This window comes from Gopherus evgoodei, chromosome 4, assembly GCF_007399415.2.
Source record: "Gopherus evgoodei ecotype Sinaloan lineage chromosome 4, rGopEvg1_v1.p, whole genome shotgun sequence".
Classification (NCBI taxonomy): domain Eukaryota; kingdom Metazoa; phylum Chordata; order Testudines; family Testudinidae; genus Gopherus; species Gopherus evgoodei.
The window spans coordinates 151,253,857-151,281,128 of NC_044325.1; the positions used below are offsets into that span (position 1 = coordinate 151,253,857).

Consider the following 27,272-nt stretch of genomic DNA (forward strand, 5'->3'; position numbering starts at 1 on the left):
ATCCATACATGCTCTGGCAAATATTTGGAACCCAATTAACATTAAACCAATGTAGATATTAATGTTGTTCATAGTCCAGGAATTCTGGCATTTTGCCATGAAAGCCATAGGGTAGTGTGCCTCAGTTTCCTCTTTTCTACTGCACATCAGGTCTGGAATGTCTTTTCCCCTGTGAAAAGTTTAAATACTGTTTCCAGGCATTAGCTGTGAAACATTAGTATAGCAAGGCCTTTTAACATAAAGTGTGTTTTCATGTATTGCTTTCAACATGTTCAAGGGACTTTTCAAAAGATTGGGCACATTGTACATTCTTACAGTTCTTGGTAATAGCAACAGATTAGTTACAAAAATCACCATTAGCAATAACAAATTCATTGCAAGTGTCCATTTACCAGCATGTTTGTCATGCCACTCCCTTGGATTAATACCATTGGAGTTTGGGCATTTTAGGGTTAACCTGTGGCTTCCCTTTGCAAAATTCAGTTTTCTCTTTTCTTCCTTTTCTGCAGGATTAAACCCTGATTCCTCTTTCTTAACCAAATTCACTGGCTGATGGGGTGGGCTCTCTGTGCTAACAGCTATTAGCAAGTCTTTCTTCTCCCAGCCAGCCAGGTAACTTGCATTAACACAAACACCAGCTTTTAACTTCTTAGCTGCTACCAATTCCAATGTTGGACTCTGTCTTACAGAGATACCACACAAATCCAAAGGGTTTGAGGGTGAGAGTTTGTTTGCTCTTCGCTGCATCCCCAATTGTTCAGACATAAAACCGTTTAGCTCTGACACACCAGCAACCAAATCTGTCCTTAGATCCTGAAGCACAGACTGCTCACTTACAGAATTAGCATGGAGACATTCTTGTCCCAACACCATTGTCTTCCCAACAAGCTGGCCACACACAGCCACATGGTTATAGGGCTGCTCAACTTTCTTAACAGCCTCTGCTCCATCTGAGACCTTTTTAAAGCTACCCACACTGGATCTTTTAAAAGGAAAGTCAGTGGATCCATTCACAACAGAAAATTTCTGGCTGTTAGGAACTGAAACTTTCTTGATTAAATCACTGTCACACCCTTCAGTTGTAGTAAACTGCTTGCACAGGTTACCACGAGGGTTCCTTTCCCTATGAGCTTTTCTAAGCAGCAATTCACCCCTCGCAGAACTTCTGCCCTTATCCCTTTTACCTAGGGCTTGCTCTAAAGGAACACTTTCCTGAGCAACCCCAGACTCTTTCTGGGTCTCACTTACATTCAGAACTGCCTTCTGGCCCATGAGGCAGATTTCTACACAATTCCCTTCCAAGCAAACCTATAGACTTTCTAGATAACAGGTTAGAAGCATTCTTCTTCCCTTGGCCATGAACAATTCAGGAATCTTTTTCTTCTTACTACAAGTCGTTAAACTATCAGTAGGTAACACAATTAAATCACCTTCATGCTCTTCTTGTGCCCTGGCTAGAGTATTACCCTGATCAGACAAAGTTGCTACACCCTTTTCCAACCACACATTAGCAACTGGCAAACTACAAGCACCAGAATTGTCTGGTCTCTGGGATTTTGCTATGACACTAACTGGATGCAACCTAGTTACAGTGCCATTCTCCCAAGCAGACACAAACTTAAGACCATTCCCTTCCTGGGCTTTAGTTGAATCCAGAATCAACTTTGGGACAACTACACTATTCTCAACCATCACAGGCTGAAAGGCACCTTCTGTCGGCTCCACAGAAAAGAAGAGCCGGAGACACATTCTCCTTGACTAGACACACAGCTTGGGATTTCATTTCCCTTGTTCCAGCACACAGGGCTGTTCACAGACAACTGCTTGGAGACCGAGGTAGCTTCTTCCATAGGCAAGTCAATACCCATGACAGACACAGGCACATTTCCTTCACTGTTACGTTTCTCCACACAGGAAACAGGTAAGGGATAGGGACACTCTTCCACTATCCTTGTTTTCCCAAACTGCTGACTAGACAAAGCCATCAGCTCACAAGGCTGGCTAGGCTCATTCAGACTTTCCCTACCAGGCACATTGCCACTCCCAACAGATAAACTGCTGCTTTTTTCACTACACTGAGCTACTTTCAGCAAATCACAGTTACCTATTTCAGGTTCACTTTTACAAGCTGTACTAGCCACCAATCCATCACCCATTACAAATCTACCCTTTCCTTCCTCAGTTAGGGCTTTCACCTGACCATTTACTTTAATTTGCTCCTGAGAAACATTTTCCTGACCAATTAGTTCTTTCTGCTCTTGATTTAACTCCAGATTCACTTCTGAGACATCAGACAGACATTCAGAAACTCCATTTACAGACACACTGCTTTTTTGCACAGACAAACAGCTATTACCCACCAGGTTAGAATCCCCCTCTCCCCGGCCATAGCAAAACTGCTTAAACACAGAAAACAGCCCAGAGTAATACCACATAGCAACATAGTTATAAACTGGATTTTCAAGAGGATAGTTTCTGCTGTTCTTCCCTTGCTTTTTTGACTTGGAGTCGGAGTCTGGCAGTTTCTTGTTGCATCTTGTGAGTCTCTTGGTGCCTCTGTCTAGCTTTCTCCTCAGCAGCCAGTAATTTCAGACGCCCCTGAGCTTTTTCTTCTCTCTCATCAGCCCCCTTCTTTCATTCAGGAGCTTCTCTTGCTAATTCAGCTATTTTTTGCCTTTCCAGCAATCGAAGATCTGCTAGTTTCTGTTCATGCTTCAGTTGCAGTTTATTTGCTTCCTTTTTCATTCATATTGCTTCTGCAGTTTCTGTAGTATCAGGTAAGGGCTGTGCTCCTGATCCCTGGCCATTAACAGATCTCTTAGTTCTTGATTTTGTAGTTTTCTTTCTAAAGCTTATTCCCTTTTCTGAACACAAATCTTCCAGGGCTTTTTTGTCAAGACTCTCATATGCTCTTTGCTCATCCATTGCAACTGCTCTTTAACCAACCAAACTTTCAATACCAAAATTCAAATTTGGATAGCGTGGGGTTCTGACCCAAAGCTTAATTGACCTGGTTCTGTGGATCCTAGCACGACTATGCCACTGTGACAATGCGGTTCTGGCGGGACCCAACTGAGAGTGCCAATTCAGGATTAATTGCTCAAACAGGACAGTTACAGCCCTAGGCTGGGGTTTTTCCACTTCTAAGGCAAACCAAACCAGCCAGACAAAAATGATTTTGGTTTCACCCCACTGGCCAACCACAAGTCACACAAGCAATTTCCTTAGACACTCCAGTCTCCCAGTATCACCACCAGTCCCACTCGTCCTGGGGAAGAATGGTTATGAAAACCAACACCCCAATAAAAGAAAATGGTTCTCTCGATCCCAAAGAATCAAGCCCCAGACCCAGGTCAATATACACATCAGATCTTACCCACAAATCACGCTGTTGCCAGTCCTTTAGAATCTAAAATCTAAAGGTTTATTCATAAAGGGAAAAAGGTAGAGAGGAGAGCCAGAATTGGTTAAATGGAATTAATTACATGCAGTAATGGCAAAGTCCTTAGTTCAGGCTTGTAGCAGTGATGGAGTAAACTACAGGTTCCAATCAAGCCTCTGGAGTACATCCCCCGCTGGGATGGGTCATTCAGTCCTTTGTGTAGAGCTTCAGTTTGTAGCAAAGTCCCTCCAGAAGTAAGAAGCAGGATTGAAGACCAGATGGAGATGAGGCATCAGCCTTATATAGGCTCTTCCAGGTGTAAGAACTTCTTTGTTCTTACTGTGGAAAATTACAGCAAAATGGAGTCTGCAGTCACATGGGCAAGTCCCTGCACACCCTGCTGAGTTACAAGGTGTATCTGCCTCCTCTCCATGGGTCAGTTGTGTAGCTGATGATCCTTAATGGGCCATCAAGCAGCTAGGCAGAACTAACACCAACTCGTCTGGGATTTTTCCCAGAACTGCAGCACAAATTTGAAATACAGACAGTATACAGCCAATACTCATAACTTTAACTACAAAATGATACAGACATACAGACAGCATAATCATAACCAGCAACCCATAACCTGGTCTTAGACACCTTATATGACCCCCTTTCCATGAGATTTGGTGCCACTACAGGACCGTGGTTGCAAACCATGTTCTATATGGTTCCAGTTTATATCAATAACGTCACACCAGGTAAACAGGGTCACCTGGGCCTCCTCTCCTCTCTTCTGTCCTCTGTCCCCCTCTGGCTGGAACCAGCTGGTTAGGTCACCGGGGTCCTCTCTTTACAGCCCATTGTCCTCCCACTGACCAGAACCTGCTGCGACTCCTGAACTGGGCCTCTGGGTCACCAGGTCGCCAGGTCACCAGTCGCTGGGGTGTCCATTCTCCAGGCCATTGGCTGGGGTCCCAAGTCCCCTCGCTGGTCCTTTGTAACAACTCCTCCCTCTCCCATCACCTTGTTAAACCAGTAACACCCAGGGAAACTGAGTTCCAGCCCCTCTGCATGCAAACCATTGGAAAACTAAGGAAAAAACAATAAAATCCCCCACTTCATCACACAGGGCTTGCCCCACTTTGGCGCTCCAGCTGGGGAGTGGGTTCAGGGTCTTGCCCGACTCCATATGGCTCCCAGAAGCAGCGGCATGTCCCCCATCCTGCTCCTATATGTAGAGGCAGCCAGAGGGCTCAGTACGCTATCCCCACCCCAAGCGCTGCCCCCGCAGCTCCCATTGGCTGGGAACCGCAGCCAGTGGGAGCTGCAGGGGCGGTGCCTGTGGACAGGGCAGCACGCAGAGCTGCCTGGCTGCACCTCTGCTTAGGAGCCAGAGGCAGGACATGCTGGTGTTTCTGGGAGCTATTTGAGGTAAGCGCTGCCCAGAACCTGCCCCCCTGACTCTCTCCCATGCCTGAACCCCTCAGTCCCAACCTGAAGCACCCTCCTGCACCCCTAATCCCTCATCCCCATCCCAGAGCCTGTACCCCCAACCGGTGCCCTCCCACCCTCCACCCCCCAATTTTGTGAGCATTCATGGCCCGCCATACAATTTCCATACCCAGATGTGGTTCTCTGGCCAAAAAGTTTGCCCACACCTGGTCTAATTGCACAAACCCAAACACTCTTGCCCCGCCCCCTTCCCCAATGCCCCCCCTGCCCAGCCCCTTCTCTGAGGCCCCTCCCTCTGTCACTTGCTCTCCCCTACCCTCACTCACTTTCACTGGGTTGGGGCAGGGGGTTGGGTTATGGGAGGGGGTGAGGGCTCCGGGCTAGAAGGTGGGGCCAAGGGGTTCAGTGTGTGGGAGGGGGCTCTGGGCTGAGTGTGGGGGAGCAGGTTGGGGTGTGGGAGGGGGTTCAGAGTTTGGGCTCCAGGAGGGAGTTTGAGTGTGGGATGGGGCTCAGGACTGGGCCAGGGAGTTGGAGAAGGGATGAAGGGGGAGGGCTCTGGGAGGGAGTTTGGGTATGGGAGGGGACTCAGGGCAGGGGCAGGGGGTTGGGGTACAGGAGAGGGTGCGGGGTCCGGAGGGGAGCTTCGGTGCAGGAGGGGGCTGGGGCTGGGGATTGGGATGCAGGAGGGTGTGCAGGGTGTGGGCTCTGGGAGGGATTTTGGGTGCAAGAAAGAGGCTCAGGCTGGGACAGCAGTTTCGGGTGTGGGAGGGGATGTGGGGTGCTGGCTCCAGGAGGCATGTGGGAGGGGGAGGGGACAGGGGTAGGGGGTTGTGGTGCAGGAGGGACTGTAGAGTGTGCGCTCTGGGAGGGAGTTCGGGTGTGGGATGGGGCTCAGGGCTGTGCTAGGGGTTTGGGGTGCAGGAGGGGGTGCAGGATGTAGCCTCTGGGACGGAGTTTGGGGTGCGGGAGGGGATGTGGTCTGCCAGCTCTGGAAGGGAGTTTGGGTGCAGGAGGGAGTTGGGGCATGGGGCTCAGGGTGCAGGCTCCAGGCAGGCAGTGCTTATCTCAGGTGGCTCCTGGAAGCGGCAGCATGTGCAGCAGCAGCTCCTAAGCTCAGGAGGCTGATGGCTCTGAACACTGCCCATTTTCAGGCACCACTCCTGCAGCTCCTATTGGCCGTGGTTCCCCGTTCTCGGCCAATGGGAGCTACAGAGTCGGCACTTGGGGCAGGGACAGTGAGCAGAGACACCCCTTGCTGCACCTCTGCCTAGGAGCTGCTCCAGACACGAACCTGCCTTAGCCCCGCTGCGGCACCGGACTTTTAGCAGCCTAAAAGCTCCCATTTTGGCTTCAGTAGCCACCAGGAGATCGAGCCCGAGTCCAGGAGACTCCTGGACAAACTGAGAGGATTGTCAGCCCTAGACAGAGGTTGTCACAAACAGCATGAAGACCAGCCCCCCACCATCTGGGGGCTCAGCCCACACACCCCATGCCTGATTCCCAGGGAGCAGCCTTTGCCCCAAGAACTGCCTCTGGGTCCCAAGGTTAAAGTAGAGAGTAAACCCTCCTGCTGTTTGCAGGAGCTCCTCAGCCAAAGATCGCGCATCCTAAAATGAACCATAATGCCGCGTTTCTTCAGCGTGCGCCACTTGCGTGCTGAGAGAAGAACTTGTAAGATTGTGTGGAACAGCGCCCACACCTGCGATAGTAGCGTAACACGGAGCCTGCCTTTCTGTGTCAGGCCTCCCGCAACGCGTTCGTGGTCGGTGCTGTTGTCTTCTTCTACAGGGTTTTTTTTTTTTTATTCTGATGTTTAATTAATGACGCTTCCAACCCCTCACCTTAGGATCTAGGGGCAGGACTATTACCCCCCCTTGGGGGAAACTGAGACACACAGGGGTTCAGTGCCCAAGGGTACACAGCAAGTCAGTGGAAGAACAGGGAGCAGAGCCCAAGACTCTAGAGCGGGGGTCTGGGAAACACACCAGCCAAGCAGGCCCTGTGGCATGGGCACAGCAGGCGAGGGCTGGGGAAAGGAAACGTAACTTCTCTTTCGCCCTCTCGCCCTGCTCTGCGTAGGCACGTCTCTTATCGCCCGAGTTTGGCAAGCACCTACTGGAAGCAGAGGACCTGCTGCAGAAGCACAAGCTGCTGGAAGCTGACATGGCCCTCCAGGTGGAGAAGGTGCGCGCCGTGAGCGCGGCGGCCCTTGCGTTTGCCAACGGTGATGGTATGTGGAAGCGGCAAGCAACGCGTCTCGTGCCAGCAGGGCCGGCTGCGGGGGATGAGGCTGGGAGAGAGCCCATCAAAGGGGCCCCGCTGCTGGCCTGTCATCACTCTCACTTCTCCTCAACCCTGCCCCATGCCAGCCCTTGGCTTGTTCTGCCCTTCCCTGGGTGCCTCGGCTTTTGTCTGCACCCCTCTGGTGAGGAGTTGCAGGTCCCAGGGCCGAAAGTTGGCTGTGTTCTTACTTCCCCAGGGCAGGCCAGTGCATTGAAAACTCGCCTGGCCAGAGGGAGCTCTGTGAGTGGGAGAGGGCCTGGAACTAGGGAGACTGGGTTCAGTTCCTGGCTTTGCCGCTGGCTGCATGATGTCAGCAAGGCACTTAGGGTGCGTCTACACTGTAGCTGGGAGGTGGGATCCCCAGCTCCGTTGGCACACTGGCCCTGGGGGGGGGGCGGCTGTCAGCCCCCAGAGCTGGGAATGATCCCTCCCCGCAGCTGTGTAGACACAGCCTTAGTCTCTCTGGGCCCCAGCTGTGACATGGGGCTGACAATCAGTGGGGAGGGGTGGCCATTTGTGCCTTAACTCGAGAGCTCTGCCCCACCCTGGCGGTGTGAAGGACGGGATGGCTATTGAGATCTAGAGAAGAGGCCCCCTCAGTGATGGAATTTCATGCTTTAAAGCTGCCTCCATTCTGTCCCCTCCCCCACGCAGGCTATCGGCCGTGCGACCCCAAGGTCATCCGCGACCGCGTCAACTACCTGGAGCTGTGCCACAAGGAGCTGCTGGCGATGGCCGCCGAGAGGAAGGCTCGCCTGGAGCAGTCCAAGCGCCTGTGGAAGTTCTTCTGGGAGCTGGACGAGGCAGAGAGCTGGATCAAGGAGAAGGAGCAAATCTATTCCTCCTTGGATTACGGGAAAGACCTGACCAGCCTCCTCATCCTGCAGCGGAAGCACAAGGCCTTTGAGGACGAGCTGCGGGGCCTAGGCGCCCACCTGCGTCAAACCATCCAGCATGGGGAAGACATGGTGGCCCAGAAGCACTTTGACTCCTCCAAGATCCGAGGCAGGATGGAGGAGGTGAAGGCGCTGTGGGCTCAGCTCCAGGAGCTGGCCTCATTCCGCAAGAAGAACCTGCAGGACGCCGAGAGCTTCTTCCAGTTCCAGGTGGACGCGGACGACCTGAAGGCCTGGCTGCAAGACGCCCATCGCCTGGTGTCCAGCGATGAGGTGGGCCACGATGAGTCCTCCACGCAGGCCCTGGTCAGAAAGCACCGAGACCTACTGGATGAGGTGGCGGACAACAAGAGAGTGATGGACAGCCTGAGCCAGCAGGCCCAGAGCTTCCCGGCCGAGCTGCGGGGCGCCCCAGAGTTCCAGAACCGGCTGCAGGCCATCCAGGCCCTCTATACCGAGGTGGTGTCCCTGGCTGAGCTGCGCAGGCAAAAGCTTCAGGATGCTCTGGACCTCTACACGATCTTCAGTGAGACGGACGCCTGCGAGCTCTGGATGAGTGAGAAGGAGAAGTGGCTGGAGCAGATGGAGATCCCAGACACGCTGGAGGACTTGGACGTAGTGCAGCACAGGTACCTGGGCTACCACAATCAGGGACAGCCAGGTACCGACCCTCACCTAGCTAGATACATGTAGGACCTGGGTTGTGAAGCACAGGTGATCCACTTCAGGGGCAGCCTCTCCCTATTCCAGCGCGTCAGGCTTTGCCCCTTCCGGCAGTGCCCAGGGTTTGGAAGGGGTTATGTGGCTCCTAGCCCCCTTGGCTCCCTTCTTTCTGTGCTCAACAGCGGGCACGGAGCCTTGCTTTGTGTGCTACAGCCCCAGCCCCATTCCTAGCTCACCCCAGCTCTGCTCACAAGCATCGTGTGTCGTTGTCAGCGTTAGCGCCGCTGCTCCATCCGTCGGTGCTGGCGCAGGGCTCTGGGCGCTTTGCCCAGGGTGCACGCTGGTGCCAGAGGGAAGGCGGTGGGGAAGGCCTTGTGCCCTGGGCCTGTGCCCAGCTCAGCCAGGGAGGGGACCTGAGGCACAGCTGCTGCGGAGTTGGGCAGTCCCGGTGCTGCCCTGCAAATTGCTGCCTGTGTGATTGCAGGTTTGATATCCTGGAGCAGGAGATGAGCACGCTAGCCTCCCAGATTGACGGCGTCAACCGCGCAGCCGCCAGCCTTGTCGAGAGCGGGCACCCACGCAGCAGCCGCATCAGGCAGTGCCAGGAGCGTCTGATCACCAGGTACCACCCCACCCCTCTGTGCTAGCCACACTAGCTGTGTCCCAGGCCTGCCTGTCCGGGACACGGCTGACTGGATGCTTCACAGCGATCCTATCCCCAGGAGCTGCATATTCAGCTTGTGCTCATGCTAAAACCACAGTGGGCATCCCCCATCCTGATGCTGGCTGTGTTCCCTTTGGCTAGGATCCCAAGGACCAGATAAGATATATTAGAATCGGAAAAGGTACAGATAAGGGCATAAAAAAATGATTAAGGGTATGGAACAGCTTCCAGAGGAGGAGAGATTAAAAAGACTGGGACTTTTGTTAAAGAGACAACTAAGGGAGATCTATAAAATCATGACTGGTGTGGGGAAAGTGAATAAGAAAGTGTTATTTACCCCTTCATGTAACACAAGAACTAGAGGTCACCAAATGAAATTAACATGTAGCAGATTTAAAACAAACAAAAGGAAGAATTTCTTCACACAACAGACAGGCAACCTCATTACCAGGGTATGCTGTGAAGGCCAAGACTATAACAGGGTTTAAAAAAGAACTAGGTAAGTTCATGGAGGACAGGTCCATCAATGGCTGTTAGCCAATGTGGTCAGGGATGCTACCTTATGCTCTGAGTGTCCCTAGCCTCTGGCTGCCAGTCACTGGGACTGGATAACAGTGGATGCATCACTTGCTATATAACTCCATATAAATCCATGGTGGGCCCACATCTTGCATACTGTGTGTGACGGGTTGGACCCCCTGTCACGGAGTCCCCGGGCGATGCTCTGGAACTGCTCCCCACCAAGCCAGTCAGGACTTTGGGGAACCTCCTCTCCCTTGGAGCAGACTTGTTCAGGGCAAGAAGCTCACACGTCTTCACCTCCTGGGTCTCTCCTTGGAGCATCCAGCATCCTCTGCCCCTCCGTGCGCTTCCCACAGTGAGCCCGCCCCAGCAGGGTCCTGGGGAAGCCACAGGATCCTGCGCCCCCACTTTGCAGTTAGACGTTGACTCTTAGCCAGCCAACAAAACAGAGGTTTATTCGATGACAGGAGCAGAGTCTAAAACAGAGCTTGTAGGTACAGCAAACCGGACCCCTCGGCCGGGTCCACTCTGAGGGGCAGTGAGCCAGACCCCCACGTCTGCACTTCACTCCTCGTCCCCAGCCAGCTCTAGACTAACAACCCCCTCCAGCCCCTCCTCCTCTGCTCCGTTCCTTTCCTGGGCCACGAGGTCACCTAATCTCTCTGTCTCCAACACCTTCAGCTGGCACCTTTGCAGAGGAGGGGCCCAGGCCATCAGTTGCTAGGAGACAGAGTGTCAGGCATTTAGGTGCACTGGCCTTTTGCTCTGCCAGATACTTAAGAACTGCCTAGGGGACACTGAGGCACCAACACAGTATTCAGAGAAAACATTAAGAACATTCCTAGTTCATCACACCCCCCATCTGGGATGCCACCTGATGTGCTGGGGTCCCACTCATTCCTCCCGTTCCACCAGCCTGGGTTTCCTCACCCTGTCCTAGCTGTGCCAGGCCCTCAAGCCTTCCCCAGCACACACAGGTAGGGACATACACAGCTGCAAATGGACACAGAGACACTGAGACCAGCTCTGTGTGGCAGGAATCAGCTCGGGGATGTACCCAGCACTCACGTGTACACACGCTCTGGGGCATAAACCCAAAATAATATTGTCTTGCACCGTATAGATAAAATCTGCACAGCACAAACTCATAAAAATTGCCCTCTCCCTCAATGTAGAAAGAGATATGCAAAGCTTCCCCCCTACCCCCGATATGAATTGCACAAACTGGGTTATATTATAAATAAGAAATAAGTTTATTAACTACAAAAGGTACATGTTAAGTGATTATAAGGGATAGCAAACAGAACAAAGCAGATTACTGAGCAAGTAAGCTTAATACACTAAAGAAACAGGTTACACATAGTAATTTCTCACCCTAAATGTTGTTTAGGCAGGTTGGTAGAGTTTCTGCAGCTCAGAGTTCCAGTTATAACTCTTTACAGGCTAGACTGGGGTGGCCAACCTGAGCCTGAGGAGGAGCCAGAATTTACCAATGTACATTGCCAAAAAGCAACAGTAATACGTCAGCAGCCCCCCATCAACTCCCCACTCCCAGCGCCTCCCACCACTGGCAGCCCCTCCAATCAGTGCCTCCTCCTCCCTCCCTGCACATCCTGATCAGCTGTTTTGGGGTGTGCAGGGGGCTATGGGGGGGAGGAGCGAGGGCATGGCAGGCTCAGGGGAGGGGGCAGGAAGGGGTGGAGTGGGGGCAGGGCCTGTGGCAAGGCCAGGGGTTGAGCAGCGAGCACCCGCCGGCACATTGGAAAATTGTTGCCTGTAGCTCCAGCCCCGGCGTCAGTGCCTATACCAGGAGCCGCATATTAACTTCTGAACAGCCGCGTGCGGCTCCAGAGCCACAAGTTGGCCACCCCTGAGCTAGACCAATGTTCACAGCCTGGACTCACCCCTGCTTTTCCCTTCAAGTGTTTTTAGCAATCTTCCTTCCTGGGCAAGCAATGGAGGAGAGTCCTGAGTGCCTTCCTTCCCAGCCTTAAATAGAATTTACAGAAGGCAGGAAGCCTTTGTTTCCAGTGGAAAAGTACCAGCAGTGTCCCAGGTGGTATTTTGTACCAGGTGACATTATCACGTGACCCTGCAGTGTCAGGGCAACCATGAGACAAGGTTTATTTGCAAGGCCCACAGGAAGGAACTCCTGGGAAGATGGGGGAATCCACATCTTCGAAGGCTCATTGTCTTTTCCTAATGACCATTAAGGCTGATTGCTTCCTGTCTGATGGGTGTTTCCCAATCACATACCCACATGGTTATAATGGTTACATACACAGTATTCCTAACTTTGGATACAGAAACGATACATGCATACAACTTGGATAAACACATTCAGAAAATCATACCCTTTTCAATGATACCTCACGTGACCCATCTTGCATAAAACATACCTTAGTTATGCCATATTCATATCATAACAGTATTTCTATGAAGAATATGGGGTGTAATGTCACACTCTGTGCAGATTTGGTCACCCCATCTGAAAAAAGATATATTGGAATTGGACAACGTTCAGAAAAGGGCAACAAAAATGATTAGGGGTATAGAACAGCTTCTGTCTGAGGAGAGATTAATAAATTCGGGATTTTTCAGCTTGGAAAAGAGACGACTAAGGGGGGAGACTGGTTTGGAGAAAGTAAATAAGGAAGTGTTATTTACTCCTTCTCATAACACAAGAACTGGGGGGCACCCAATGAAATGAATAGGCAGCAGGTTTAAAACAAACAAAAGGAAGTATTTCTTCACACAATGCACAATCAACCTGTGGAACTCTTTGCCAGGGGATGTTGTGAAGGCCAAGACTATAACAGGGTTAAAAAAAGAACTAGATAAGTTCATGGAGGATAGATCCATCAGTGGTTATTAGCTAGGATGGGCAGGGATGGTGCCCATAGCCTCTCTTTGCCAGAAGCTGGGAATGGGTGACAGGGGATGGATCACTTGATGATTCCCTGTTCTGTTCATTCCCTCTGGGGCATCTGACACTGGCCTCTGTCGGAAGACAGGATACGGCGCTAGATGGACTTTGGTCTGACCCAGTGTGACCATTTTCATGTGTACGTTTTATATTTATTTGATGCTCTCATTGCCCAGCACCAGAGGGAGACACCGCTCAGAGGCTGCTTTCAAGTGACACCAACAGTTTCTGATTCTAAATAATAATCTCCCTTCTTGAGAAGCCAAACGTTTCCAGCTCCAGACACAGCCAACCCCAGGCAAGAGAGGGGTCAGGGAACATTTTCAAAACCCCGTTTGTAGAAGTGACTTAGCAGCTTCAATCTCATTGAAGTCAGTGGGACCTAGTCACCTTTGAAAATGGGATGCAGCTTCTGAAAGCTGTCCCCAGCTTGACCTGCACTTGCAGAATTCTTACTGCCCAAGGGCCGCCTGGTCAAACAGGGCCTGGACACAGAGTTCAGAGCCGGAAGTGACCATCTTATTGCCAGCTCTGACCTAGTGCTCAGCATAGGCTGGAGAATTTCATCCCATTGCCCCTGTATTGACGCCGGTCACTGGTGTTTGGCTAACCCGTCTTCCTAAAAGGCCTCCAGTCTGATCTGAAGACATCAGCGATGGAGAATCCACCTCTTCCCTTGGCGGTTTGCTCCCATGGGTCACCACCCACTCTGGTGAACATCATTTCTAATTAGAATCTGTCTGGCTTTAATTTCCAGCCACTGGTTTTTCTCCCTTCCTCCGCAAGATTCAATACAGAATTCCATTCTGTGTCGCTCAATGCCAGCATTTACAACAGCTGCATGAGCGTGGACGTGTGGCATTTTCCTGTGTGCTCACAAACTCTGATCCGCACAAATCAGTGAGGTCAGAACCAGGCCTGAGCAACGGCAGAGCTGCTGCGGTGCAAATGCCTGGTCCTCCAGGGGGCTTCGCCCAACAGGCCCCTCCCAGTGCTGGCACATGTTTCGATTAAAGAGGCAACTCATCCAGTGTTAAATGGGGACAAAACCGGACATGGCTTTGTCCGGTATTGGGTGGGGGAATGCCATTCTGCCCACTCTGGCTCTTAAAAATGGCATCCCCATGCGGTGTGACCTCGCATGCACCATCACGCCAGCAGGGGTGGGCTCACGCCATTCCTGGAAGTCCCAAAACATCTAGCATTCCAGGACCGTGTGAGTGGCCACCCTCGTCTCGATATGAGCCGTGTGCTTTGCGTGGGGCCGAGCCCGGCGACTGATGCAGATGAAGGACGCCAGGTGTGATAACCTAGAGCTGATCTGGGGCAGGACAGTGTGTCATGGCTGCCACGAGCCCCTGTATCTCAGCGAGCCCCACTTCCATTGTCCTGGAGCTTAGCAGACAACCAACCGTCCGGATTTTGATGCCTCTGTTTTTGAGAGCCCAACCTGAGAAAGGACTGAAATGATTTCACACAGGGCTGAAGTCTCCCACTCTGCAAATCGGCCCTTTTCAGGGTTCTCCATTTCAACCCTGTCCTTCCCCTCTACTCCCCGAGCTCAGGACCCTCACAGCCTCAGAGGAAGGGCAGGAAGGCCTCAGAGGCATGGCCAGCTGGGATGGGGTGGGGGGCTGCCAGACTCTGTTAGGGTCTGGCATTGCCCTTTCAGATCGGGAGCGTGGGCGGCCTGGCTGAATAGCAGCCTGGGGGTGGGTACCGCTGCAATCCCTGGCTATGCTTTCTTCCCAGCCAGCATTGCCCCACTTTGCGGTCAGCCCTGGCCCAGCAGATTAGGGTTGGGAAGTCTCTGGGGCTGGTGCCATCCCTGCCAAGACTGCCAGCATGAATTGAGTTCCTACAGAGTCTGGGTTTGCAGACTGACTGCTCTGGCCAGAGTGTCTGAAGCCCTTCTCTCCCAGTCTCTCCTCCTTGGCTCTCTCACACAGGGCAGGGCTCGCTCGTGAACCAGGGGCTCTAAGACAGCTCTGTGGGGCGTCTGCTGTGTCCTCTGCAGGTGGCATGTCTTCCAGGAGAAGGTGGGGCAGCGGCGGAAAGCGGTGGACTTGGCACTGAGCCTGCACAATTACTGCGTGGACTGTGAGGAGACGCGCAAATGGATCCTGGACAAAACCAAAGTGATCCAGTCCACCCAGGAGATGAGCAGAGACCTGGCGGGCGTGATCGCCATCCAGAGGAAGCTGTATGGCATCGAGCGTGACTTGGCCACCATCCAGACCCAGCTGGGGGTGCTGCAGGAGGAGGCACACCGGCTGGCCGAGGAGCTCCCTGACCTGGCCTCCGACATCTACAGCCAGCTGACCACCATCAGTGGCCTCTGGCAGGAGCTGCAGAGAACGCTGCAGAGTCAGGAGGCCTCGCTTGGAGAGGCCAGCAAGCTGCAGAAGTTCCTGCAAGACCTGGATGACTTCCAGGCCTGGCTGTTCAAGGCACAGCAGACCGTGGCTTCGGAAGAGGTGCCCAGCTCCCTGGCCGAGGCGGAGCAGTTCCAACAGGAGCATGCCGCCATCAAGGAGGACATCGACCGGCATGAGGGTGACTACCGCAATGTCAAGGAGACAGGGGAAGGGGTGACGCGCGGGCAGACAGACCCGGAGTACCTGCAGCTGCAGCAACGGCTGCAGGGCGTGGAGATGGGCTGGAGCGACCTGTGCAAGATGTGGGACAGCCGGGAGAAGTTCCTTGCCCAGTGCCTGGGCTTCCAGGAGTTCCTCAAGGACGGCAAACAAGCTGAAGTCATCCTGAGCAATCAGGTAAGGAAGCGGCTGCATCTGTCTGTTATGATGATGATATGCATCACTGTCCCAGTGCTCTGGGAGCCCGCTGCCCTGCAGGGTCACTGAAGGGACAGAGGGGGAAAATGAGGCACAGAAGGGGGTGGGACTTGCCCAAGGGCAGATGGTGGAGCCAGGAGTGGAAGCTAGGTCTCCCGAGTCCCTAGCCACTAGGCCCTGCTGCTTCTGAATTTCCACTCGGCCTTCCTTGCAATAGGCTACCGGTGTTTATAACTGTTCCTTCACATTTAATAGACCTGATCTGTGAAAATCGAACCTCGCTTCCCCTCTGCTGATGTAACCCATGCCTGCTGTCCCCCTCTAGCAGCACCGAGCCCACCCAGAGATTGATGAGTCTGCTACAGCTTTACCTAAGTGCCACGTGGCTTTTAGCTCAGGCGGTAGAGGCTCATGCATTAAACTTTAGAGGTCCCAGGTTTGATCCTGCCCGCCGACGCCCGGGGTCTGTCTGGGATGCAGAGCGCCAAGGGAGCAATGTTCTGTGCATCAGCTCATTGGCAGAGTTTGAAGGGCCTGTTAGATCTATACTGCACAGCCCCGTCAGTCACACAAGTAAGCTCTGGTGAGGTGAGATGGCCCAGTGGCTAGGAGACCTGGTTTCAATTTGGGAGACTTGGTTTCAATTCTTTGTTCTCTCTCAGACTCCCCATGTGGCCTGGGGAACCTCCCTTGGGCCTCAATCTTTAAAGGTATTGTGCCAAGCTGATTTAGGAGCCTGTAATCTTCAAAGGGGAATTAGGCACTTAGGAGTCTAAATTCAGTGCAGCAGCACCTCGGTGCCTTTAACAATCGGGCCCCATTCCCATCTGTCCAATGGGGATAACTGCCCTAGGGCACAGAAGGGGCTTGAGGATATACATGGTAAAGCCTGGGAGGTGCCAAGGCACAGCGGCGCCGGGGCACAGCGGCGCCGGGGCACAGATAAAGACCCGAGATAGAATGCTGCATCCCCTGTGACCCAAGGCAGTACCCGTCTGTACTGATGGAATAGCGGAGACCCCTTGATTTCATGGCCCATTCTGATCACCTCCCCTGCAGAGATCCCAGCACACCGGTAAGCATTGCGCTGTGATTCCGGCACACGGTGAATCCATCCTTGGGGTAACTCCCTGGGCCTGCACCACCAGGGCTAATTTTGACCGATTGCCTCCTTCCCCAGCCCCCATTTTGCCTGGCAGGAAAGGTCAGTGGCGGATGCTCTCATGCTACTGGTCCATTTGCATACATCAGGCCAGTGCCAAAAGCCCTGTGCTGTGCCCTGGAGAGTTACACGTGGCTCAGGAGCATCATGGATACCCAACCCAGATGCTACAGCAAGGACTGTGCTGGAGATGGCTAGGCCCAGCACCCTGTGTTCAAAGCATGTTAGTCTTGGTCTTGTCAACGCAGCGTCCTTCCTGGAACACAGCATGTCCCAGGTGTGGCTGGAGCAGTGTGGGGAGCGGGGGAAGGGCGAGTGCTACAGACCCTGCTAAATCACATCTCTCCCCCCCACGCCCACCCCGCCCTCCGTTCCAGGAGTACACCCTGGCTCACATGGAGCCCCCGAACACCTTGGACGCGTCGGAAGCTGCCCTGCGGAAATACGAGGATTTCCTGGCCACCATGGAGGCCAACAAGGAGAAGATAACAGGGCCGGTGGAAAGCGGTGAGAAGCTGGTGGTGGACGGGAATATTTATGCCAACAAAATTAATGAAAAGGCCCAGGTCATACAAGAGAGGTAAATTGAACCGCATCCTATCAACGAGGGGGCCCCCGGAACCTGCCGGTAGCTATGCTGTCCAGTCCCACCGCTGGCAGATAGCTCTCTCCCCGGTGGTTATGGGCTGATAGCGGGTGTCAAACGAGACAAGCTGCTGCAGCAATTATCAGCCTCCTTGTCCTTTCTCCTTTCCAGGTCCAGGACGAATGTGGGTAAAGCGAAGGAAGTGCTGGTTCTGCTAAAGGACAATCACGACCTGCAGAGCTTCTTGCAAAACTGCCAGGAGGTAGGCTGCTGGATGCATAGGTTCTGACTCCATGGGCGCTCCGGGGCTGGAGTACCCACAGGGAAAAATTGGTGGGTGCTCTGCTCCTACCGGCAGCTCTCCGCCCCCTAGCCCTAGCTCACCTCCGCCTCTGCTCCAGTCTGCCTCCTCTCCTGAGCACGCTGCTTCTCCCCCTAGCTTCCCGTCGTGAAACAGCTGTTTTGTGGCGGCAAGGGCTGGGAGAGAGGGAGAGAAGGGGGAACGCGGCGCGCTTGGGGAAGAGGCAGGGCTGGGGTGGGGATTTGGGGAGGAGTCCAATAGTGGCAGAGAGGTGGCGGAGTTGGGGCGGGGACTTTGGGGAAGGGGTTGGAATGGGGGCGTGGCCGGGGGCAGGTGAGGCGCGAGCACCCACTGGCGCCGGGAAAACTTGGAGCCTATGGCTGGAAGCGTCATTACTGCTGGCCAGGAGAGATGTTCTCCTGTTCCAGGGACGGCGCTTCCATTTAGGCGGCCTAGGCAATCGCCTAGGGCACCAGGATTATTGGTGGGCGGCATTTTGCCGGAGGGGGCAGCAGTGGTGCCTGCGGAGGGTCCGCTGGTCCGTGGCTCCGGTGGAGCTGCTGCAGTCGTGCCTGCGGACGGTCGGCTGCTCCCACGGCTCCGGTGGACCTCCCGCAGGCACCACTGCGGCAGCTCCACCAGAGCCACGGACCAGGGCGCGGGGTGGCAAAATTGCTGTGTGCCTAGGGCGCTAAAACCCCTAGCACCAGTCCTGTCCTGTTCCATGACTCTCCCTGCTTCCCATGGGCGTGACAATCAGAATTAGAGCTGGAGAGGGGGCATGCTGGCTGCTTCCCGGGAGCCGTGTGGTGGAGGCTAGCAGGAAGCCTGCCAGTCCCCCGCGTGGCACTGCCAGCCGGACAGTTAACGGCCCAGTCAGTGGTGCTGACAGGAGCCTCCAGGACCCCTTTTCAACTGGGTGTTCCAGTTGAAAACTGGACACCTGGTCACACTGCCTATGCCCTCATTCCCTCTCCATCTGCAGACCATCTCCGCCTCTAGCCCTGGCTCCTCTCCCATCCCCAGTTACGCCCCCAACTCCACCTTCAGCCCAAGTTCCACTGTGGGGTTGCAGTAATGGGGGTTGGGGGCGCGCAGACAGCTTCTGTTACAGGTAAGAGGGGGCATGACTGGAAAAGTTTGTACACCAGTGCCCCACAGTATCTTGGACAATAGTCCTTTGCCTCAGTTTCCCACCTTGTGGTGTAAAAGTCCAGCAGAGGAATATCGCTTTAACATACCACTCCCCCTTGCCCTCCGCTCCACCCCACCCCACTCATACCACTCCCACTTGCCCCCCTCTCTCCCACTCACACCGCTCCTGCTTGCCCTCCACCCCACCCCATTCATACCGCTCCCCCTTGCCCTCCGCTCTACCCCACTAATGGCCTGTTGTCGGAGGTCAGTGGAGTCTCAGAGTGCAGGAGTGGTCAGGAGTTGGGGGGGAGGTTTCACCACAGCCCTTGGGGGTGGTTTGGCAAGTGATGCCTCCGCCAGCGGCTTTGCTTCCACTGCCTCTGCTAGACCTTGGTCTGGTCTAGTCCTCCAGTGTCACAGCCCCTAGCCCAGTGATCACAGGGTTTGCTGCTGCTGCTACCTCTCTTATTGCACTGCCATACACTGCAATGCCACATTCTGAGACTCCACCACCTAACCCAACTCTTGGTGACTTCACTGGGTAGTGGGGAATCCCACTGCCCCACCCTGTCCTCTGGGTTGACTTCTAGCAGAACATTTTCTCCTCTGTAGGTCTAAGGCTTCTCCCACCCACTTATCAGCAATTTCAACTCTAATGATTATTAAACTGAGAGAATATTGAGCTTGATCATCTCTGTCTTTAATTACTGGAGAAAAAGCCAATGACATCCAGCACTCTTTAAATAAAATCCCCCCCCGCAACATTTGTCCCTCTCCTTGTTTTTTCACTGGGATTCACTTCACTACCCCATGCTCTACAAGTGATGGTGACTGCCTCAGTTAGGGCATGTTACGTACAGTTCTTCTGCCTTTCAGTAATCTAATAAGGATAACAAGATCTAATTACCCTTCATCCCAGACTTGAGTGAACTTTAACCTAAAACAGCCAAAATACATCACGTTAGCAAAGCCGGTCTGTGTGTTGCTCACTTTGGCAAAGGAGGTGTGTCTATGCAAATACAGTCTGCTTCTGAGGTTTCCTCCTCCGTTTCATCAATAGGAGGCAGAAGAGAGCTCATTCAGACCCCAGCTTACATTCTAGCTCATATATTCTCAAATAAAATGAAGGCAAAATCAAAAGATGTTTGAATTTGTTGGAAATGTGTTTTTTTTCCTCAGATTTTTTTTTTTTGGCTGAGAATTTTGAAATGGACAGATTTTGTTCCTAATCAGAACAAAGCCAAATGCCAACATCACGTTGGTGAAACACAATGTCCGTCCTCTGCACAGCTCTGTTCAGAACATTGCTTTGGCTGCTCATTGGGGTAGGTTTGCACCATGGATGAGGAGGGATGGACTCTCCCTTCAGTGGAGCAAGTGTCCATAGATTTCATTTGAACCAGGGGGATCTACTGCCATTTCCATTTTTTCCAAACACATTCTTGGAGGTGGGAATTCTAACTCTAATCTTCTCGTTTCAGTCCCTTGTGGCCTTTTGCCCCTCTGATTCTTATTAGCCACAAGAAAGGCAGGTCCATGTAAGGAAGAGAAGGCTGTCCATTTCCTTCTAAGCAGTTTACATGTGGATTTTAAGGCTTTAGAATTATTCCTGACAAGACGTAGCTTGTTTCTATGATCCGGTCTCAGACTCACTGCAGACTCAGGCAGAGTTGCTGCATTGGTCACACCTGGGGCAGCTCTCCCCCCTCAGAGCGATGGGCTCAGGCTCTCTGCAAACACAGGCAGATGTCATTGCATCAATCACACTTGGATCACATTTTCAAGTTTCCTTCACAACCATAATAGCATCTCCTGGTGTCTCTCTTCCACAAAAGTCCTCATTGTTGTCCCCTTCTTTTTCACGCTCATCATCAGGTTCATCTTTTTTCCTCTTCTTCCTCATCTTCAATCACACACTTGACAGATTTGGCCCCATTAGCTGCATTTTCAGTGGTGATGCTACACAGCTGCATCAGAGACATCCCAGAACAGCTTCTGCCTTCGAGTATGGTCGCCTTCAGGTGTTCGGAAGTGTGCTGCTAATTGATCTGCTTCATAGCAAGTGTGTGGAGGATCATTTTCTATCTGCCATCTGCTGCATAATAACTCTTAATGCGGACCTGGCAAGATGAGTAGCTGTGACAAATGACGGGCAGGGGGTAATTCTCTTTTATGGACCCTCAGCCAGCCAGTTAGCTATAAAATTCCTCTTTGTAGCTGTTCTCTACTTGCTTTACCTGTAAAGGATTAAAAGTCTCACTCCTATGCATAGGTTAAGAAAAAGTGAGTGGGCACTGGGCCAAAGAGCCAATGGGAAGGCTAGAACTTTTTAAATTTGAAATAAGACTCCCTTTTTGTCTGTCTGTGGTGTTCTCCCAGAGAGCAGGGACAGGGCTGGAGCTCATAGACTTTAAGGTCAGAACGGGCCATTATGATCATCTAGTCTGACCTCTTGCACAACGCAGGCCACAGAATCTCACCCACCTACTCCTGTAACAAACCCCTAACCTATGTCTGAGTTATTGAAGTCCTCAATTGTGGTTTGAAGTTGTCAAGGTGCAGAGAATCCTCCAGCAAGTGACCCGTGCCCTACGCTGCAGAGGAAGGCGAAAAATCTCCAGGGCCTCTGCCAATCTGCCCTGGAGGAAAATTCCTTCCTGACCCCAAATATGGCAATCAGTTAAACCCTGAGCATGTGGGCAAGATTCACCAGCCAGACACCCAGGAAAGAATTCTCTGTAGTAACTCAGATCCCACCCCATCTAACATCTAAGCTTGTGCCAGGTATGAAAATTATCAGATCCTAGCTAGACACTACTCATTTGAAACCCCAGATATATAAGTAGATCAGGAAATGTCTAGGAAGACACAATTAGGTTTATCTCTCTTATTTCTTTATGGCTTGTGGGCTCCTCTGTGCTAACCCCCAGGTGCTGTTGTTTTGCTTGTAACCTTTAAGCTATCTTGATGCTTAATCCTTGTAATTGTTTTTTTTAAAACCTAACAAAAAGCCTAAGTTCCGGATGTATTTTTTTTCTTTTTGTTTTTAATAACATTTACCTTTTTTAAGAACAAGATTGGATTTTTGTGTCCCTAAGAGGTTTGTGCACATGCTGTTTAATTAGCTGGTGGCAACAGCTCATTTCCTTTGTTTTTCCTTCTCAGCCCTTCCCCGGAGTGAAAGGGGGTGAAAGGGCTTGAGGGTACCACACCAGGAGGAATTCCCAAGTGCACCTTCCTGGGTTTCAAAAGGGGGTTTTGCACTTGGGTGGTGGCAGCATCTACCAATCCAAGGTCAGAGAGAAGCTGTAACCTTGGGAGTTTAATACCAGCCTGGAGTGGCCAATATTCATTTTTAGAATCCTTGCGAGCCCCAACCTTCTACACTCGAAGAGCCAGAGCGTGGAATCAGCCTAGACAGTAGCACAATCAACCTTCAAAGAAATCAGCTTACCCTCGACTTCCTGCTTGTGTTCATATCATACTCTGGAAGGGCAGCGACTTTGTCTCTGATATTTTCATCTTTTATTGGCAGTTTTTATTGCCAAAACCTTGAAGGAAAGTGTTAAGGATTTAATCTTCCAGAGACTTGAAAGGTCTGCCATTCACTGTTACTAATTCAAGGCAAGCATCAAGCAAAGTTAGACTCCTCGATCTTCACTTTTATTGACTTGCTTTTCAACACAGAATCCAGAGCATGTTGGTTTGAGGACAGAATCTTTTTTATTTTTTTGCACAGAGGGTTCAGATTAGCCTCATCAGTGTGTGAACTTGTCTCACTTGGGGCTACCTGCCCTTGCATCAGGACAGGACACTCGGCTGGATGATGTCTTTGTGATAGCTCCCAGCAGCAGGTGGCGGAGAAGGGATTTGAGGAGGGAGCTGACGGAGGCAAAGGGTGGGTTTGTGGCTGTTAGCATGACTTAGAAAGAAGCCTGGGACAGGCTGGGGTCATGTTGCAGATGCTCTGTCCTGTGCTCCAAGGCCCGAGCCTCTGCCTACGGCAGGGCAGTATGAGCAGCAAGGCCGTCTCCCTGGGAGGGCGTGGGGCTGCCAAAGTTTTAGTGCATCTGCGTCCCCATTCCTCAGGCATACGCTCCAGCCAACATCGCTCATTGTTCTGCTGGTGTGGAGGAGGGGGCCGACAGAGATTTCAGGCTGGAATTTCCAGAGGTGCCTGAATCCCATGGGCTCCTCGGAGACACACAGTGGTGGGGCTGGCGCTGTGACGTGTGCTCCCTTCCCTGCCTTTGCAGCTCACCCTCTGGATTGACGAGAAAATACTGATGGCTCAGGATGCGTCCTATGACGAAGCCCGGAATCTGCAGAGCAAGTGGCAGAAGCACCAGGCCTTCATGGCTGAGCTGGCCTCTCACCAAGACTGGCTGGAGAAAGTGGATGAGGTAGGTGACCTCCCGTGGGGGCTGGGAGAGTATCCTCCCAGGCCTTGCTGCACCTCAAGTACTTGGTGCTGAGTGCACACCCGAAGGCTAGCGCAGGCCAGGCAGCCCATGGGCTGAGGTAGCCCCCAGCTCCCATTGACATCAATGAAATGGGGCTTTCAGCAGATGCTTAGCTTTAAGCACGTGCTAAAGAGCTGTCTCAGGATTGGGTGAGGCTATAGCGCAGGGATTGGCAACCTATAGCACGTGTGCCGAAGGCGGCATGCAAGCTGATTTTCTGTGGCACTCACACTGCCCGGGTCCTGGCCACCGGTCCAGGGGGCTCTGCATTGTAATTAAATTTTAAATGAAGCTTCTTAAATATTTTAAAAACCTTATTTACTTTACATACAACAATAGTTTAGTTCTATATTATAGACTTATAGAAAGAGACCTTCTAAAAACGTTGAAATGTATTACTGGCACGCAAAACCTTAAATTAGAGTGAATAAATGAAGACCCGGCACACCACTTCAGAAAGGTTGCTGACCCCTGCTGTAGCGAGTGGCGGGATGGAGGTAGCACTCGGGCAGGAAGAAGGGAGTGGGTCCTGCACTGCCCTCCAGCTGGGTCCTTGTGTTCACAGGATTTCATTACTATCCCCTCTCTCACCAGCCACCATGATACAATCCACAGCCCCCCCTCCTTTAACATGAGTGTTGTACAACATGGGAGGTGATTGCCGGACACTGGTGGGGTCTCAGCTGGACACTGTGTCCTGTTGCAGGCACCGCACTTTAGGCACTTTAGGCAAGATGTGGACAAAGTGGAGAGGGTCATGAGCAGGGCCAGCGCTTCCATTTAGGCGACCTAGGTTTATTGAGGGGCGGCATTTTGCCGGGGGGGTGGCAGGCGGCTCCGGTGGACCTGCTGCAGGCGTGTCTGTGGATGCTCCACTGGAGCCGCGGGACCAGCAGGAGCAGCATGTGGGGCGGCAAAATGGCCATGCGCCTAGGGCGCCAAAAACACTGGCGCTGGTCGTGGTCATGAGGAGATCAATAAAACCTGGCCAGTGAGGGAAGGCATTAAGGCTGGTTTAGTCTAGAGAAGAGGAGGCTGAGTGGGGACCAGATAACAGTAATCAAATATGTACAATGATGTTACGAACAGGGCGGTGATCGATTGTTCTCTGTGTCCACTGAGGGCAGGACAAGACGGGATCAGCTTAGCTTGCAGCAAGGGAGATTGAGGTTGGATATTAGGAAAAATTTGGGACAGGTTCCCTGGGGAGGGTATGGAATCTCTGTCACTGCAGACGCCCCTCAGGGATGGTCTAGGTTGGACAGACACCCCTCAGGGATGGTCTAGGTTTGCCTGGTTCTGCCTCAGTGCTGGAGGTCCCTTCCGGCCCCATATTGCTGATTCTCTTTTCCCCTGACCTCTCTCCAGGAGGGGCGGCAGCTGATCCGAGAGAAGCCCCAGTTTGGTGTGGTGGTCTCGCAGAGGCTGACAGAGCTGCACCGGCTCTGGGACAAGCTCCAGTCGACAACAGAGGAGAAGGCCCAGCACCTCTTCGATGCCAACCGCTCAGATCTGTACGCGCAGAGCTTTTCCGACCTGGACAGGTGGATAGGAGAGATGGAGACGCAGCTGCAAGCGGACGAACAGGGCACCGACCTGACAAGCACCAACAGGCTGCTAAAGAAGCTGATGGTAGGTGGTGAACTCCCATGAGTGCTGGCACTGCGGGGGCTGGAGGGATGTCCTGCTGGGGAGGGGGGGCACACTGGAGACTGGCAGTGCTAGGGGACGGATCGCTCCACAGTCACCCCTTCCCGTTTCTTGCCCCTGTGGCCTGCAGGGCCTGGGGCTGCAAAGACAAAGCATTCAGCCTCTCAGGTGGTGGGGGAAAGGGATTCTCTGGCAGCGGCTTGCTCCACCCGATCTATTCTCAGTTGGCAGAGGAGATGCTCATCCTTGCTGGGAAGGAAGCGTTTGTAACCTCCATAGATATCCAGCCGTTAGCGGGGGACAGCCAGCCACACAGCGTTAGCCTAGCTTAGACGCTGTCACTGTCTGGGGTAGCCTGTCCTGAGCTTCACAGATCTCAGCAGCTCAGATTCACTGTTACCAGCCTCATCTGTGCCAATCCACAGAGCATATGAGTTGGCAGTCACTGTTACAGATGCAGCAGCTCATACTTCAGTTGAGAGGGCTCACCTTCAATCACCTGGGTCCCTTGTAATCCGTCCCTCCTAGGTAATACGAGCAGCCTTCCTCCAAGGGGATGAATCCTTCAGGGACTGGTCATTTGAAAACTCTTTTCTATTTTGTTTTTAATTCACTCTAACCTCGTATAAACATTCAACATTTGTGTATCACGCTGCCTCATAGCAAGATCTTCTCTGGGATTGAACCTATGGATCTAAAAGCAGAAGCTGGCACTGTCAGGGCAGGTCTGTCAGCTCAGAGGGACAAATAGACTCTTAAACCTATCCATGGTCTAGCCGCTACCAGGGGATGGGGAATTGCACTGGGTTAGCTTGGGTCATGTTTGGAATTAGGAGCCATGAAGAGCATCTCTGGGAGAACTGGTTAGAAAATGGGCTTTTTGCCACAGTAAAGTTCAATTTTTTGATGAAAAATCGAAGTCTGAAATCTTCAGTTGGGAAATGTAGTTTCGGTGCCTCATGCTCCAATATCCTCTATAAGCCAGGTTCCCTGGTTGGACTACATCTCCCATGATGCATCATGGTGTCCCCTCATGGTGCATAAGACAATTACATCATGGGACTCCCTGGCTGTAGTGCATCATGGGAGATGTAGTCTGGCCAGACAGCCTGGTCCATAGAGGAAAATGGGGATGAGGAAAATGGACTACAGTTCCCATAAGGCACTGCAGTGGACTCTGAATGGATATATTTCAATTTGAAAGGCATTCAGTTTTTCAATGAAAAAACAGGTGTTTTTTGTAGAAAGCAAAGCAAACACTTTTCACAAAAAATTTAGTTTAGTCAAAAACCCACCTTTCTGTAAAAAAATACCCAAAACAGGTAACAACCAAATGTTGTTTGGTGATTATTTGATTTTTATGAGGAAACAAACAAGTGCAAAGAGGTGAACGATTTATGGCTTCCCTACGTTTCCGAATACCGCATGCTTCACGGGATCTCCAACAGAATTATGCAATGATGCAATTTCACACTTTGTCAAAGCTGCAAGTACAAACCCAGGCGATATTACAGAGACATAACACGTTGGGGTGGGGGTCACAGTAACGAAATAGGAAAAGACGTAGGGAAGGGAGGGCTCTGGGGAGGGGAAGGGAAAGGAGGAGAGGTTTAGGGGTCTGGCATTCTTTGAGCAGCATCAACATGCTTTATCCAAACATCTGCTGATTCTGGTGGCTGTTGCTGCAGCCGTGGCTGCGTGTCATTGCCTGGCTGGCAGTGGCGAACGTCAACCCTTTGCTTTCAGAGACTCTATGAGCAAGTGAGCACGCGGAAGAGAGAGATGGAAGAGCTGCTGTCGCAGGCCCCTCCATCCAGAGGGGATATGCACGAGGCCGACAGCAAGCAGCAGAACATCGAGAGAAGGTTTCTGGATCTCCTGGAGCTCTTGGGGAAGAGGAGGAAGGAGCTGGAGTCGTCCAGAGCCAAGTACCAGCTCAACTGGGATCTGACAGACGAAACGGTGAGCTCCCTGAAGGCCACGTGCGCCATCTATAGTTCCCGATGCTCCTTGCCTTCCCAATGGGCCTTCTGCGCAAGCCTCCCAGTCCCTTGCGAGCGTCTGCTCCAGTGCCCTGGATGATACAGCAAGCTCTTGTAGCTCCTAGGAGGTCTAGTCATGGTCTAGTCTGATGTGCTAGGTGCTGTACAGAGACTCATAGACTCTAGGACTGGAAGGGACCTCGAGAGGTCATTGAGTCCAGTCCCCTGCCCTCATGGCAGGACCAAATACTGTCTAGACCATCCCTAATAGACATTTGTCTAACCTACTCTTAAATATCTCCAGAGATGGAGATTCCACAACTTCCCTAGGCAATCTATTTCAGTGTTTAACTACCCTGACAGTTAGGAACTTTTTCCTAATGTCCAACCTAAATCTCCCTTGCTGCAGTTTAAGCCCATTGC

At 52.3% G+C, this 27,272-nt stretch overlaps 1 protein-coding gene and 1 long non-coding RNA gene across 2 annotated transcripts in view; one reads left to right on the top strand and one right to left on the bottom strand.

The window, feature by feature from the left end:
• Positions 1–27,272, top strand: part of SPTB (spectrin beta, erythrocytic) — a 128,334-nt gene that overhangs the window by 55,007 nt on the left and 46,055 nt on the right. Inside the window, 9 exon segments of the mRNA XM_030561938.1 lie at positions 6,899–7,049; positions 7,757–8,627; positions 9,146–9,283; positions 14,791–15,547; positions 17,108–17,310; positions 17,488–17,578; positions 23,011–23,157; positions 24,586–24,849; positions 26,614–26,829. Of these exon segments, the coding sequence (XP_030417798.1) occupies positions 6,899–7,049; positions 7,757–8,627; positions 9,146–9,283; positions 14,791–15,547; positions 17,108–17,310; positions 17,488–17,578; positions 23,011–23,157; positions 24,586–24,849; positions 26,614–26,829 (2,838 nt within the window).
• LOC115651078 lies at positions 1,939–12,929 on the bottom strand. The gene is made up of 3 exons (XR_004000307.1): positions 12,917–12,929; positions 5,142–5,144; positions 1,939–2,234 (listed from the first exon to the last, which is right to left on the bottom strand). It is a non-coding gene; the product is annotated as an uncharacterized LOC115651078 (long non-coding RNA).